Below are 14,331 nucleotides of genomic sequence, written 5' to 3' on the forward strand. Positions count from 1 at the left end.
TCCATAATTGGTAGGCCTCATTTCCAGTGACTTTGCCCAAAAGGCTGTACATTTTCTGTTTTCTAACTACAGTCTAAATCGCTTAAAAAATTGAAAAGCCGGAATGTTCCATTCAGAACGCAGTTCCGTTAGGTGACAGGTTCCACTGTGTGGCCTAAAATTAATCAGTGTTTATCAGCTGCATAAAGAATGTTGTAGTGGGATGTTTTATAGAGCAGGTAAACAGAAGGGACGGCAGCCTCGGGGAACACGTGGTGGTTCAGGGCCGTGTCCATCTCGTCCACGTACTCCACCTGCAGGGCAATGTTCAGTGCCTGAGACAGGGCCGTGATCTGGATGTGGTCACACTCCATGGCCATGGGCTCCACTTCCTGCAAAGGTCACAGTGAAAAACCCCGTTTAGAAAGGAGGCACAGCAGAGGACAAATGAGAAGTCCAACCCTGGCTTTCATGGTCCTGGGTCGAAGCCTCTGTACTGGGAAATAAATCTTCACAACAACCCATGAGGTAGGTGTGGACACACCCATTTTACAGAGGAGGAAATTGAGGCTTGGTGAGGAAGTAACAGCCAGAAATCACTAGAATTTCAAGGCCTGAATCTAGATCTTTTTGATTCCAAACCCTCGAGCTGTTTGTGAGAAGAGGATACTATGAGGAATCTGGAAAGGGGGCAGGAATTTTTCCGCTTGGGCTTACTAATGCACAGAATCAGAATCTCAGAGCAGGAAGGGACTCTATCATGAAGGGATGTCAAGCTTAAGTGCTTACAGAGGGCCAGGCAAGTGAGTCAGGATGCTGGAGAGAACGGGGAAAGGCAGAGATGGCGCGAGCTGGCAAGTATGTCCTACTAACTAGAGCAGCTGCCGCGTCGCTCCTGCCGATGGCTGTCATGCAAGAATAAGGCCTGGGAACTGGCTCTTCTGATTCTTCCCGAGAAATCCCGATTTTCACATGAAAACTGCCCAATGTGTAAATGTTGGCAGCTCTTTCAGATTAATGCCTAACATCAGAAAACACATCTTGAGGCAAATGTGACTCCGGGGTTGCTATTCCTTAATTATGTTAACAGTCCAGTCCAAAGCCCTTATTTCTCAGATGGGAAATCTGAGGCCCAGAAACGGAAAGTGACTTGCCCAAAGCCACACAGTTCAGGGAGCTCATGTAGGATGTTTTAGAGGGACACCCAGGTCCCCTGGCTAGGGATGCTGGTGCTAACATGTCCTAAGGGGGATGAGGAGGAGCAGAGCCCAGTGCTGCGCGCTGAGTCCCCACAGCTTGGGACCCTGCGGACCTACGTGAGTGCAGAAGTCTTTGATGTCCATCTCCTCATCGATGAAGTGTCGGAAAAAGTCTGCGCGGTTCCTGATGAAGGCGGACGTGAGCAGGCGCAGGAACTGCACGATTCGGTCCGAGGCGCTCTGGTCGTTGAACGCCGTCAGCAGACTGGACACCGAGCCGTCTTTCTCCACCAGCTCTACCGCACTGTAGAACTGGACCCCACCGGGCATGAGCCGGGACAGGCACAGGCAAGACCCCTCCCTCCGAGGGGCTCCCGCCACTGCACTCTCATTTTAAACCCTCAGGCTGAGACACCAGAATCAATCAGATCCCACCTAAGGCTGAGGAATAGGGTTAGAAGTACTTTGTAATAAGAGCCTTAGCCCGGAAACAAGTCTAGTAAACACCAGTTGGGGTCTCCCTCCAGCACCATCTGGGTGGGAGTTTTATTTAGAGATTCAGAACTGAGAGTCTTCCAACCGCACCTCTTTCACTAACGGGGTGGAGAGGGAATAGGGTGAAGGAAGCTGAGGGGACGTCTCCCGCCTGAGCTATGGCCCTGAAGAAGGGAGGGCAGGGCCCTGGGCTCCCTTTCCCACCACGGTCCCACAAGCAGGAAGCAACCCTCAGTCCTTCGCCAGCTGGGAAGAGCAAGAGGCACAACCACAGAGCCACGGGCTGTACAGAGGCTCCAGCCAGCACAGTCCTGTCTGCCCTGGCCCCTGAGCTGTCGCACCCGGGTAACTTACAGCGTTAAAGAAGTTTCGGAACTTGTGCTCCTCAAAGCCGGCAACCAGAAGGTCATTTGGGGTCTGCAGTACACGCTCTTTGAACCTAAGGGGGTGGGTAGACTGATGCTTATGGGGAAATACAGGGAGCACTGCTATGATTGTCAGCTGTCACCCCACTTTCACCCACTGTCCCCCACACCACACACCTGAGAAGGTGTATGTCACCAACGGGTGAAGGACTTCCCTACCTTGCCACATGGACCACCCACTGACTTGTTCTGTCTTCCTCATGTACAATCCCAGGGGGTGGGTATTACACCCGTTTCACAGATGAGGTAATCCCCACCCACTCCCAGACATGTTGAGTCTACCTTTCAAAGGTCTGTTGGGTCTGTCCCTCCTTGCTGTCCCCATGGTCCCTGCCTTCTCCTCACCAGCTCTGGCCTGGGCCATGCCCAGCCTTCCCTTGCTCCTGGTCCCTTGTCCATAGGGACCTCTAGAGTGACCTACCGCAGCCTTCTTCCTTAGCATGCGCGTCCAGGCAGGGTCCCTACCTACCTCACCAACCTCATCTCTAGGCCCGGCCGCCTCACAGCCTTCCTCCCACCCCACAGCCATTCCCCATCCGCACTTTCACCCTTTAGCACCCAGTGTCTCCTTGGCCAGGGACGCTCTTCTAAGTGGTGTGCTAGTGATGGTTTGTTCCCACTCAAAAGAGCTAATTAATTGTTACATTTTTTAGAACTTTGCCAGCCGCGTGTTAAAACACAGCCACTATTTAAAAATCAATTTATGTAAACTCACAGTTAAATTACAATAAAAGATAAATATTCAAAACACATCATTCCTAATTGTTTTATTACCGTGTTTCCCTGAAAATAAGACCCAGTCGAACAATCAGCTCTACTAATGCATCTTTTGGAGCAAAAATTATAAGACTCGGTCTTACATAATATAAGACCAGGTCTTATATTAATTTTTGCTCCAAAAGACGCATTAGAGCTGGTTGTCCAGCTAGGTCTTATTTTAAGGGAAACATGATATTATCTATGCTTTTACGGTTATCTGTCTATTGTGTATGTATGGTAGAAATTCAGTTTGGACTAGAGTGTGTATTGTGTATCTCCTCCCAACTCCCTGCTCCGTGCCCCCATGATGGTGGCTTGAAAATCAGTCATGATGGGTATTTACACCACAGGAATCGACTAACAGCACAAATCGGCCTCCCCACCCAAGGCCATTAAACCTTCGCCAACACTGAGCACCCCTCCAGACCTAATCCAGTGGGCCTTGCGTTGTCAGTGCTGGGCAGCCCCTGCTCCCACTGCAGGCCGCCCAATGGCACAGCCTCATTCTGGGACCTGTGCTGGTACCCTGGGGGTGGGGGGGGCATGGTGAGGAGCCCCACCCGGCCTCTGGCCCCAAGACAGCAGCAGAGATGAGATACAGACCAGGTGACTATGGTCCATGGAGGGATACATCCCACGCAAGAAGGACCACGTGAACAGGCTTGGGGACACCAGCTGGAATGAGCAGAAGTACAACCCATGCCCCGGGAGGGAGGCCAGACCCCAAGGGAGACACAGGAGGGGAGTTTTCACAAGGGACTAAAGAAAAGCCTGGAGAGGCCTAGGTGCCTTGTTTCGGGGGAGGGCATGGAGCAGAAACAGATCTAGACCGGAAGGTGGGGTGTTTTTGCCCACAGGAAACCTGGTATCTAAGTGGTTTGGCCAGGGCAGCTGGGAATGAGCACTGTGCTGGCAGCCGTAGCCTGTTCCATCACTCAGGCTTTGGGCCACAGGCTCTGCTTCTGTGCAGTGTGGGGACGGCACCTCCAGGAGGGCTGCTGTGAGTCCCTCTGGTCACTTTGTCCCTGTGAGGCCATGATGCACAGAGCTCTGCCCCCCCTCTGGCTTTCCTGCCCCCGTCGTCTTGCCCTCCCCAGCCACCCACCCCTGAACCGCCAAGGCATTCCCACATTCATGTCTCACCAATGACTGCTGAGCCCACTGTGCCAGGCACTTGGGACACACAGGCCTAGTCAAATGGGGGCAAACACCCAGGCCAGAGCTGGCCCCCACGAGCTGAGGGGAGGGATTATGGCAGTGGGACTGGGAATGTAGGCTCACAGCCCACACCGGCTTCAGTGTGGCCCTGTGGACAGGTCATTTAGCCTGTCTAGGCTCAGTTTACTCAACTGTAAAATGGGGTAACACCAGCCTCGCTCTCCCATGCCTGCTGGACACCCCTGCTCGGATGGCTCACAGATATTTCAGATTTTGCATAGTCAAAATGGAGCTCCGGACCTTCCCAGTCTCCCTTTGCAGCAAGTGGTTTCTCCGTCCTGATAACTCAGGCCAAACCCCTGGCAGGCATCCTTGACTCCCTCTCTCTGGAGGCTCAGGCGCCATGTACCACACCTGAGCTGTGAGCGAGTCCTGTCGGCACCACCTCCACGGGTATGGAAGCTGACCACTTGTCTGCACCGGCTCATGCCCCCATCATCACCTCTCTTCCGGGTCTCTCCCTGAGCACATCCCCTGCTGCTGCCTGGCTGCACCTGCCGGGTCTACCCTGCACACAGCAGCCAGCAGGGCAGCCCCTTGCTCTGCTCAAACCCTCTGTGGCTCCATTTCATTCAGGCTGAAATTCAAGGTCCTGAAAAAGGCCCGTGAGGCCCTATGTGACCTGTCCCCCTCACCTCTCCAACCCCTACTTAAAGCTGCAATCCCCTACCCCTGGACAAGCTGGCCTCCTTCCCTGCCTTTTTCCCACACTTACCACCATCTGACACCAAATACTGTTTGTATGTACTGACCACCCTCTCCTGTTACGATGCAAGCGCCACAGGCAGGGAGTTTTGTCTCCACTGCTGCATCCCCAGGGCCTACAACAGGGTCACGTGTGGCACCCTGCTGGGTGATGTCTACAGGGAGGGAGGGTGCTTTGGAGGGAGGGTACAGGGTACAGACAATAGAGCAGGCAAGCTGGGGACAGAGACATGGGCTGGGCTTTGCTAGCATCACCTTGCTGAGTCCTCACAACCCCCTGAGCTATGCAAAATTACACACTTTCTACAGATGTGGAAATGGAAGTTCAGAGAGGTTGGGTCACTTGCTCAAGGTCACACAGCAAGTAAGAGGGAGGTTTGACCTCAGAGCCCAGGGTCTCTGCATAGCACAACTCCCGGGGACACTGGTGGTGGGGGAGACCCCTGCACTGTACTGTCTGAACCTGCAAGATTGTAGGAAGATGAGGGAGGAGAATGACTTGAGATAGCTGACTCCTGTCAAAAGGGGCTGAGCCAGTTTGTCATTCAGGAAATGACATGAACGACTCATTCAAATTAAGGAACAGGTGGCTTAATTCCTATCCCCTTTGAGGGAATCTCTATTTGGAACAGGAGATAATGGCCTTAACCTAGCAATTCTCAACCAAGGTTGCCTTTCCACCCCCCAAGGAGATACTCAGCAATGTCTGAAGACATTTTTGATTGTCATGACTTGGGGAGGAGGGTGCTCCCCACATGTAGTGGGTGGAGGTGAGGGATGCTACTAAACGTCCTACAGAGCACAGGACAGCCCCACAAGAAGGATCCTGCCCAAAATGTCATTAGCGCCTCAGAGAAACCTGCCTTAGCAAAGGGGTTCTAGCACCGGGTCCACAGATCAACCCCGAGTGCTATGACTCTTAGGTCATGGGTGCCATCCCTGGCTGCTTGTCTGCCCCCACCTCCAACACAGCGGGCAGCTAGGCATCCCTGAACATCCACACTGCTGCCAGGCTGTCCTCCAGGTTACTCTGGGTTAAGGAGGTTATGCCAAGGAAAAAGCCTCAGGGAGAGCAAAGAACACAGCCTCAGAGCCAGGAAGCCCACCCAGCGGCCCCTTACCCCACTCACTTAAGGATCTCTCTGCTCTTCCCCAGCAGAGATTCCAGGTAGGCATAGCCCAGAGCCCGGTAGAAGCAGTTCCCATCCCCCTTGGTCTTGCGGATCGCGGTGAACCTTTTGCTGAGTTCCTGTGGGGGAGAAAGGGAAGTGTGGACGTGTGCAACAATATCCCCTTGTATTACGTCCTGTCAGGGCTGGCTCCCCACGTCCCCCAGGTAACACCTGCTCCCTCCTGTCAGACTACCCGCCCCTTCACAGTCTCCCAACTGTCAGTCATCCCACAAATATGAAGACACACCGACTGTGTCCTTGTGTCAGGCGCTGGGTGGTGACCCGGGCCTCGGCCCCACTCTCAGGCAGCCTACAGTCTAGGGGGAAAGATGGACAATTAGAAGATAGGGACAGAAGGACAGGGGAAGCACGGGAGGGGTGGGGCGCAGAGCAATGGCATTTACACCAGGCTTCAGAAGTCTGGGAAGTCTTCCTGGAGGACCAGGGCTCAGGAGCAGAAGGGGTGTGCATGGCAGGGGTGGCGTGTGTGAGCACAGGCAGTGAGGGGTGCAGCACGGCGGGATGGCAGGCCAGGGGGCTGCAGAGTCGGCAGGAAGTGCCTGCTCAGACATATGAAGCAGTCTGGCCAGCCCTTCAAACATTTCTCAAAAGGTGTGGCCCACCGCGCACCACCCCCTCCAGCTTTCCCCCTGAAATGGCCCGGAGTCACCTTTGCTGCCTCATGGCGATACAATTGGGGTTTTGACAACGAGTGTGGTTTTCAAGAGGTCACACAGTTCCTGCTCCCACCATAGCCATGAGAAGGCTTGGAGATGACAGGCCCACCTGAGGCAGGCCGGTCCGGGGGGAGGGGCACTCCAGGGGACAGAGAGTCAGTCAGCCCTTGTCAGCCCTTGTTCCCGCTTCAGTAAGTGCTCCCTGCGGTGCAGCAGGCAGTCCCGCCAGCGTGCAGAGAGGCAGACCCCTGCTGCCTGGCAGATGGAGCATGCCCAGGCATTTCTTGCTGTCCTCATTCTGGGAACTGTCCCTGCATCCTTGTAGCAAACTCCCGTTTTTGTAGCCCCGCTGGGGTGGGCTTTCCCTCCAGAGTGATTAAGGCTGTAGCTCATGCAATCAGCCTGCCTGGTTCAAACCCCAGCTGGTTCATGCACTAGCTGTAGGACCGTGGGCCTGCCATTTAATTTCTGTGCCTTGGTTTCCTCAGATGTAAATGTGGATAATAAAAGTACTGACCTGACAGTGTTGTAATGAGGTCCCAGTGAGTAAATAAAGTACATAGGATAGTGCCTAGCTTTTAAAAAAATTGTGTTTTTTGCAACTAAAGGATTTCTCACTGAGGCAAATGCCCAACATCAAACTATTCTGGGAGCCTTGAATTTGCCCAGCGGCCTGGTCCAAACGGTAAGCCTTTTTGCCTTCAAAGGGGCACCTTCTCCTCTGCTTCCAGCTCCAGCCCATGTAATCCAGGCTCCTCCTCTCCCAGCCCTCGGTCTCACCTGGATTTTCCTCTGGTAAATCCTGTTTTCAGGATGATCACGAAGAATTGACAGAATGTCACATTTTTCTGATATTAGGTTGAAAGATGTTTCACTCTGAAAGATAAAGCGAGGCTGTGACCATTTCAAAAGCAACTGATGGGCTTTCACCAAGTAGAAAGCCTCTGAACTGTGGTTACCTGACACGGGGACTGTGATCTTCCCACAAAAGGCACGGGTGACAACAGTACCAGGATCCTGCATGCCATGTTCCCTGGACAGGGAGTCAGGTCGGCCCCATCATGGAGGGGGTACCATCTTTTACCTGCCGAACTGATTTATCTTATAGAATATAATGCCTCAAACCTAGTGAACCTTCACGCTGGAGTATGACATGTCCCTTTGTCTCCTCTGTCCTTCCTGTCTCATTCATTCATTCCTTCTTTTAGTCATCCAACAATTCCCAAACATCCACCCTGTGCCAAGTACTTGCTAGAAATACAAAGGTTAGACCATCTGGCCAGGTGCACCACCTACTGGTGACAATTCATATTGCAGCCCAGCTCTGAGTCTCGTTCAACTCAATCCAGAGGTATTAGAAGCCTCCTGACCCAGAATCAGGACCTCAGAATGGCTGAGAACTCGCCTGGCAGGAGCAGGTAATGGCAGCTGGAAGCTCCAGGGCTAAGGCAGGCACAGGAGCTTCCAACGAATAGCCAACTCCCACGGGCCATGTCTGGGCCGAATGCTTTTCCTGCCCCGACTCGGGGCTCAGACAAGTGGGAGATGCACCGCTGCCTCCAACCCACACCAGGAATGGCTCTGAGTTCAGCACGAAAATGATGTAAGAGGAATTGGTGTTAAACCACCTGTAGTTTATAATTCAAGATAAGTGGCCCTGGTACCTGCACACAACCCAAGGAGACAGTTCTTATGCAATAGTGCACAGCTGAAAGGTTGGCGTTAACTGAGATTTTTGTAAATGGAAATCCAGTTTTCCATCAATTTGTTGCCATCATTTTTGACAAAGTGTCGCTGGAGCTCATCACTTTCACTTGATGCCTCCAACCAAGGGCCTTACCGGGCAGCCTCTCAGCCTCCTGACTGACTAGACGATGACATCAACCCAAGACCACCGGGCTCACAGAGCAGTCTAACGTCACAAACCCCCTTTCCATCTGGAGAAACGTGGCTGGATTTGTGATGATTAGATTTCTGCAAAGCTCACCACCAGAAGCAATAAGGGACTTTCTAGGATTACCCCTGTCTCCACATCAGACAGACTCAAACTTCTGACAACGAGCTCCTGTGGCGGATTCCCGTACCCAGCACCCAAGGACAGAGGCAACGCGCTATGACTGGGGAGGGGCATTTCTGGAGGGCCTGGACCCCTTCCCATCAAAATCTCCAAAGCCACACAGGCCTCCCTTGGCACAGGACAGCTTGTCAAGCCATCTGAGACTTTCTGTTCACCTGTCTGATTCCCCAGGACCCATCCCAGGGCCTGGAACAGAGCAGGGGTGAGATGTTTGTTGATTGAATGAAGGAAAGCTACCTCCTTTCCACATCCTCTCACCCTCCATTATTGTCACGACCCGATGCCTCCTCAACAGCCAGGCCTCAGGCTCATGTCTCTGCCTATAAACCCCCCATCAGCGTACCCTTTAGTGCATCTGTGCCCATCCTCCAGCCCAGGCTCTGAGGCGCTGGTGGGCCTCTCACAGCCCCACCCCACCCCTGGGCCCCAGCAGGCCATGGCGGCCCTCAGTCAGCTCAACCTCCCTCTGAGGCCACTCTGCAGGGCTCCCCTGGCTGTGAGTCAGCCTCGTTAACCAGGCCCAGCCACCTAGAAGCCAAAACTATCGCGTGGCCTGACCTCAAGCTACCGACTCCTTCACAGTAGAGGCCAGAGCCTCCAGGCTCACCCACCAGCAGAGCAGGCCCGGAAGCCAGCCAACCTCCCCTCTCAGAAGGTCGCCGTCACCTCCAGAGGCTCCCAGGGGCTCCAGCCCTGGCCTTGCCTGCCTGAGTCTGGGGTCTCCAGAGTGGGCTGGTGCAGGGGCTGGAAGCAAATGCCCTTTTCAGTGGCTGCTTTAGAGTATGATGTCTAATACAAGAATATGTGGAAGGATCAAAAACTTTTTATTGGGGTGAGTAATCAAAAATGTGTGAAGGCCAAAGACATAGGGAAGCCCCAGGGCCCTGAGTTAGTTTGCTATTGCTGCTGTAACAAATTAGCACAAACTCGGGAACATGGATTTATTATTAGCTTGTGTTTCTGGAGGTTCTGGGGAGAACCTATTTCCTTACCTTTTTCAGTTTCTAGAGGCCACTGCATTCCTTGGGCCACGATCCCTTCCTTCCACTGTCATGTCTCCTCACTCTGACCCTCCTGCCTCCCCTTTATAAGGACCTTGTGATGACATCATCGGGCCCGCCCAGGCGATTCAGGGTACTCTTCCCATCTCAAGATCCCTAACTTCGTCACACCTGCAAAGTCCCCATTGCCGTGTGAGGTACCCTGTCCACAGGTTCTGGGAATTAGGACGTGGACATCTTTGGGGGGCTATTACTCAGCCCACTCTGTTGCTCAGCTCAGGAAATAGGGGAGACCCTGCACCTGGGCACCCACACGCCTTGCGTCAATTATTCGCTGGCCTTGCACAGACCCTGAACTCAGACACTGGCCCTCCCATTGGATACCCGGATTCGTACAACATCTTCCTGGTGGCCTCTCAGAACTTTGTCTCCAGCCCTGCCCTCTCCCTGGAGTTCTGGCCTCAGTCAGTCCGTCACCAGCCACTGACATGTCTGACCAGCATCCCCAAATTACAGTGCCCCTCACTCCTCTCTCCTGCCACCCCTGCCTCCTCTCCCAGGTGTCCCCAGCTCCCCCAAAGACCCCTCCAGCCAGCAGAGCTCATACCAGAGACCTAGGAGTCCTCTTCCCCTCCTCTCCTCCCCCAACAGCTCTGCTCCTGGGTCCGGCCTGAGCTGCCACCACTCCCCCACCCGCCAGGTTGCAACAACGTCTGACCAACTGACTCCTGGCTTCCACTCCGGCCCATCCCGACCATCCTGCACAGAAGCCAGTGCAGGCTGTTTAACATGTCAATCAGATGATGACACGCCCTTCCTCAATACCCGCTGATGGCTTCCCTCACTTAGGAGGACAGCCTCCCAGGTCCTCCTCCATCTGGCCGTGCTCACCTCATTCTGCCTGAGCTCCCTACAGTGACCCTTCTTTGTGTCTCTCCAACAAGACACGTTTCTACCTGGAGGCCTTTGCGCCTGCCCTTCCTGCTGCCTGGAATGCCCCTCTGCCTCTTCACGTCTCAGGTGACGTCACCTCCTCGGAAAGCCTTCCCTGACCACTGTCTCAAGTTGTCCTTCCCTCAGCCCTATTGCCTGGTTTTATTTCTTCAGGCCATTCTGTAGGTTCACTCACTTGCACACTGTCTGTGTCCGTGCCCCAGAATGTCACCGCTGTAAGGGCAAGGACTTTGCCTGCCTGTCATGACCAGCTCCCCAGTGACGACCACACACTGCTCCACAAATGCATGTGAGTGGTGACTGAGCAAATGGATGAGCCGGTCTCAGACTCCAGCCTGGCCACTCCAGGCCCGTGTCCACTCCATTGCCAGAGAGATTGTCCAAGGCAATCATCTCTTGTCAAAAATATTGTATGGTTCTCCCCATCAGCAGAGTAAAACCCCAAACCCACAGTGCAGCTGGCAAAGCCCTTTACAGCACCTTCTGACCCCACCTACTTTTCCAGACTCAACTCCCTTACCTCCCGGGAGCTCCCTGTACCCACACAGACCACACTATCCTGTCCCAGAATATCCCATTCTGAACCATATTTCCAGGCCTTTAAGCGAGCTGGCCCCACCCTGCCTGCCATGTATTCCCCTACTCCTTCCTGAAGGATACATCCTTCAACACCCAGTTCCAAAGTCCTCCTCTATGAAGCCTTCCTAATACCCCCGCCCCAGAGTGCAATGGTACCCGCTGTGCTCCCCAAACCCTTGGCCAGACCTCTAAAGCCATGGTCAGTAGCTCAGGAATTGCTTATGTCCAGCTATGGCTTGACCAACAGGCATTTCGCTCCTAAGAGAGGGCTCCCCGGGTCTTTCTTATAAGTGCCCAGCATGGGGCCTCACTAGACTGTCTACTGGAGGCTGGTTGGACAAATAAAAACAAAGCACAGAAGGGCTCTGTGGTTATCTGTTTATGCCTGACATTCATCCATTCCCCCAACATTAAATGCACTTGGACTGAACACGAAAACCTCACTACCTACAGCCCCTGCCACTGGCAGCCACAGGCCGGGACCTTGTCCTTCCCATAGGGTGCTGTGTCTTCTACCTGACTTTTCCTCACGCTTAGCCCAGTGACTGCAATGGGAAAGGAAAAAAGACTGTGTTTTCCAGGGACGTTTTCCTCTGCCCACAACACACACTCACCACCATCCACACCATGCAGCCCAGGGCCCATGTGGTGCCTGGCAAACAGCAGGTGCTCCATAAATACTGGGGTGAATGAAAGAGAACAGACCCTGCACAGCCTTTGCCTCCCATGATTCCCAGGGAGATGTCCTGCTTAGTGGATAAACCACTTCATCCCTCTCCAAGGCAGCCAAGACTGCCGACGCCAGGTGAGGGCTTGGTGCTTTCGACCCCATCTGCCATCTAGCTTCTGGTCCCGTGAGTCCATGGCAGACTGGAGGGCAGGGTTAGAGGCCTCACTGTGCAGCACAAAGGCCAAAAGTTGAGGTCCCAGCCCCACTGCCCCTGTTTGCTCTCGGCTATCCAGTGGTGACCAGAAGGCATGACAGCTTCACGATTCAGGGTGGCTAAACCCATTATTACCCCATCTCCTGCCACTCCCTAGGGGATGATGCAAACACCTGGGCCCCCTTCCAGGAGCAGTAGAGCCGGGTAAACCCTTGGGCACTGGGTAGAAGCAGGAAGCTGGTGCTTCCAGATGCCCCAGAGACCTGAGCCACACCCCAGCAGCAAGCTGGTTTGTACAGGACAGCCCTACTCAGATGACGCAGCTGCCTGTACCACATTCAGAACGTATCTGGCTATGACCAAGCTTTGACCCATGCCCCTGTCCAGCAGCATCCAGCAGTGGTGACCCATTTCCCTGCCCAGACATGGAGGGAGGAAGCAAAGCACAAACAACCAGGCAGCTGTGCACACCTATTCCCAGGACTCTGTCGTCACAGGAAAAGCTGCCTCACCTCACGTGGTCCTCACAGCAGCCCATTGTACTGATGAGCAAAATAGTGCTTGGGAGGAAAACAGACCAACCAAAGCCCCAAGGTGTGGTGTAGAGATTTGAACTGAGGCTGTGTGACCCCAAGCCACCATAAGGGCCATCAACCCTTACACTCTACAGGATGCCTAGGGTTGAAAGGTTTCAGGCCTAGGGGGCTCAGGGTTGAAAGGTTTCAGGCAGTCATCACATCCAGTCCCCTCCAGATTGCCTGATTCCTCCTCCCCAAAAACCCAGAAGGTGCACTGATATAACACAAAGAGCACTGGACTGTGAGTCCAGAGGTTTGGGTTCAAAGTCCAGGTTCACCACAATCAGTCCCAGCCTCGTCCCTGTTTGGGCCTCAGTTTCCCCACCTGCCCAATCCCAGCATTTGGCCTGGCTCAGAGGTTCTCTGGGGACCTGTCTGCTCAGACAGGACTGAATCAGAGGTTCCTCTGGTTTCTGCTTTGCCTGAACTCCTAATCCACGTGCCTCTCAACTTGAGGCAGCCTCTCCACGTAGGTGCTAACTCCAAACCTTGTGTTGATGTGCAGGACAGAGAATGTTCAGTGTTCCGGCCACCACGCGTGCACCTTTAAGTCCATTCGTGGAGCTTGGGATGGGGTCTCTGATAGCTGAGCCGTCGGATGGGTGGGGCCGTGAGCTGCGGACTGGGGGGCTATTTAACAAATTGGGGACTACCCGTAGCCCTGGAGCCTCCCTGTCCTGATTTCAGTCGAGAGCGCCTACCTTGAACCATCACGGCGTCACCCTCGGGACACCTGGGATGAACGCGCTGGGGGCGGGAGGCCTGGGGGTCGGGCTGGGTCCCCTTAGCTGGGCATCCATGGTGGGTGGCGGGGCGCGTTCCATGCCCTGCAGGGCCTTCCGAGGAAGAACGCGAGCCCCTAGCATCCGTCCGGACTCAGTATTCCCGGGGTCCGGACGCCGCGGGTTCAGAACTGGAAGCTGAGCCTCGCGTTCGACCCCGGTCCCGCGAGTGCACAAGCGCCACGGCGGCGACCCCGCCTACCGCACCTCCCTCTCCAGCTCCCCTTTCCCCGCCTCCCCCCACGACCACTGACCATAGTGATCGGAGCTGTCGGGCCAGGTCCCGCCCCAGCGAGGAGCGATCCGGTGCGGGAGGGCGCCGCGGGAGCCACTGGCTGGTTGCGCCGTTGGGTCGGGAGGCGGGGGCCTCGAGGGCGTGGGGGCGAGCGGAGAATACACCCGACCGCTCCGCAAACCAGAGGCGAGACCTCCACTGTGTTCCAGCAAGACACACACACCGCGATTGACGTCTGAGACGGGCAATCAGAAGCCGGGACGCAGGACGTCACAGAAAGTGGGTGGGACTTCACACGCCTTCAGCCTATGCTTTAGGGTTCATTTGACAGGGTACCGCCCCCTTTTAAAGACACAGAAAGCTTTTAACTAGCGAAGTAGTTAGCCCAACCCAGAAAGAGAGGTCTTCATTTGTAAAGCTGAAGGACTTTTGACCAAAACTGCAAAATGAGGTCTTATGAAAGATTAGCTGGCCCTCATTAATTCATAAACAAGGTTTTATAAGTATAATTTGCTCAAGATCAGAGGACAGGCACTTAGGGAACACGTGTCCAATAACAATAACTGCCTGGCCTTGTGTAGCTTCTAAATAATATTTTACCCCCTTTCAACT

At 54.2% G+C, this 14,331-nt stretch overlaps 1 protein-coding gene across 1 annotated transcript; it reads right to left on the reverse strand.

The window, feature by feature from the left end:
- Window positions 1-26: 26 nt before the first annotated feature.
- On the reverse strand, window positions 27-13,932 carry OTUB2 (OTU deubiquitinase, ubiquitin aldehyde binding 2). Its single transcript, XM_019745762.2, has 6 exons — window positions 13,739-13,932; window positions 7,410-7,505; window positions 5,911-6,029; window positions 2,028-2,112; window positions 1,296-1,490; window positions 27-371 (listed from the first exon to the last, which is right to left on the reverse strand). The coding sequence occupies exons 1-6, from the start codon at window positions 13,739-13,741 to the stop codon at window positions 165-167; spliced, it is 705 nt and encodes a 234-aa protein (XP_019601321.2). The 5' UTR covers window positions 13,742-13,932; the 3' UTR covers window positions 27-164.
- Between the last annotated feature and the right edge of the window lie 399 nt (window positions 13,933-14,331).

This window comes from Rhinolophus sinicus, linkage group LG03 (assembly GCF_036562045.2).
Source record: "Rhinolophus sinicus isolate RSC01 linkage group LG03, ASM3656204v1, whole genome shotgun sequence".
In the NCBI taxonomy this organism is placed as follows: Eukaryota; Metazoa; Chordata; class Mammalia; order Chiroptera; family Rhinolophidae; genus Rhinolophus; species Rhinolophus sinicus.

What these genes read in the sequence shown, in the direction of transcription:
- OTUB2 (XM_019745762.2), bottom strand. An exon ending in AAGAGCAGAGAGATCCTTAA is followed by an intron (nt 2,113 to 5,910) that starts GTGAGTGGGGTA and finishes CCACCCCCTTAG; the next exon opens with GTTCAAAGAGCGTGTACTGC. An exon ending in TCAAAGACTTCTGCACTCAC is followed by an intron (nt 372 to 1,295) that starts GTAGGTCCGCAG and finishes TGACCTTTGCAG; the next exon opens with GAAGTGGAGCCCATGGCCAT.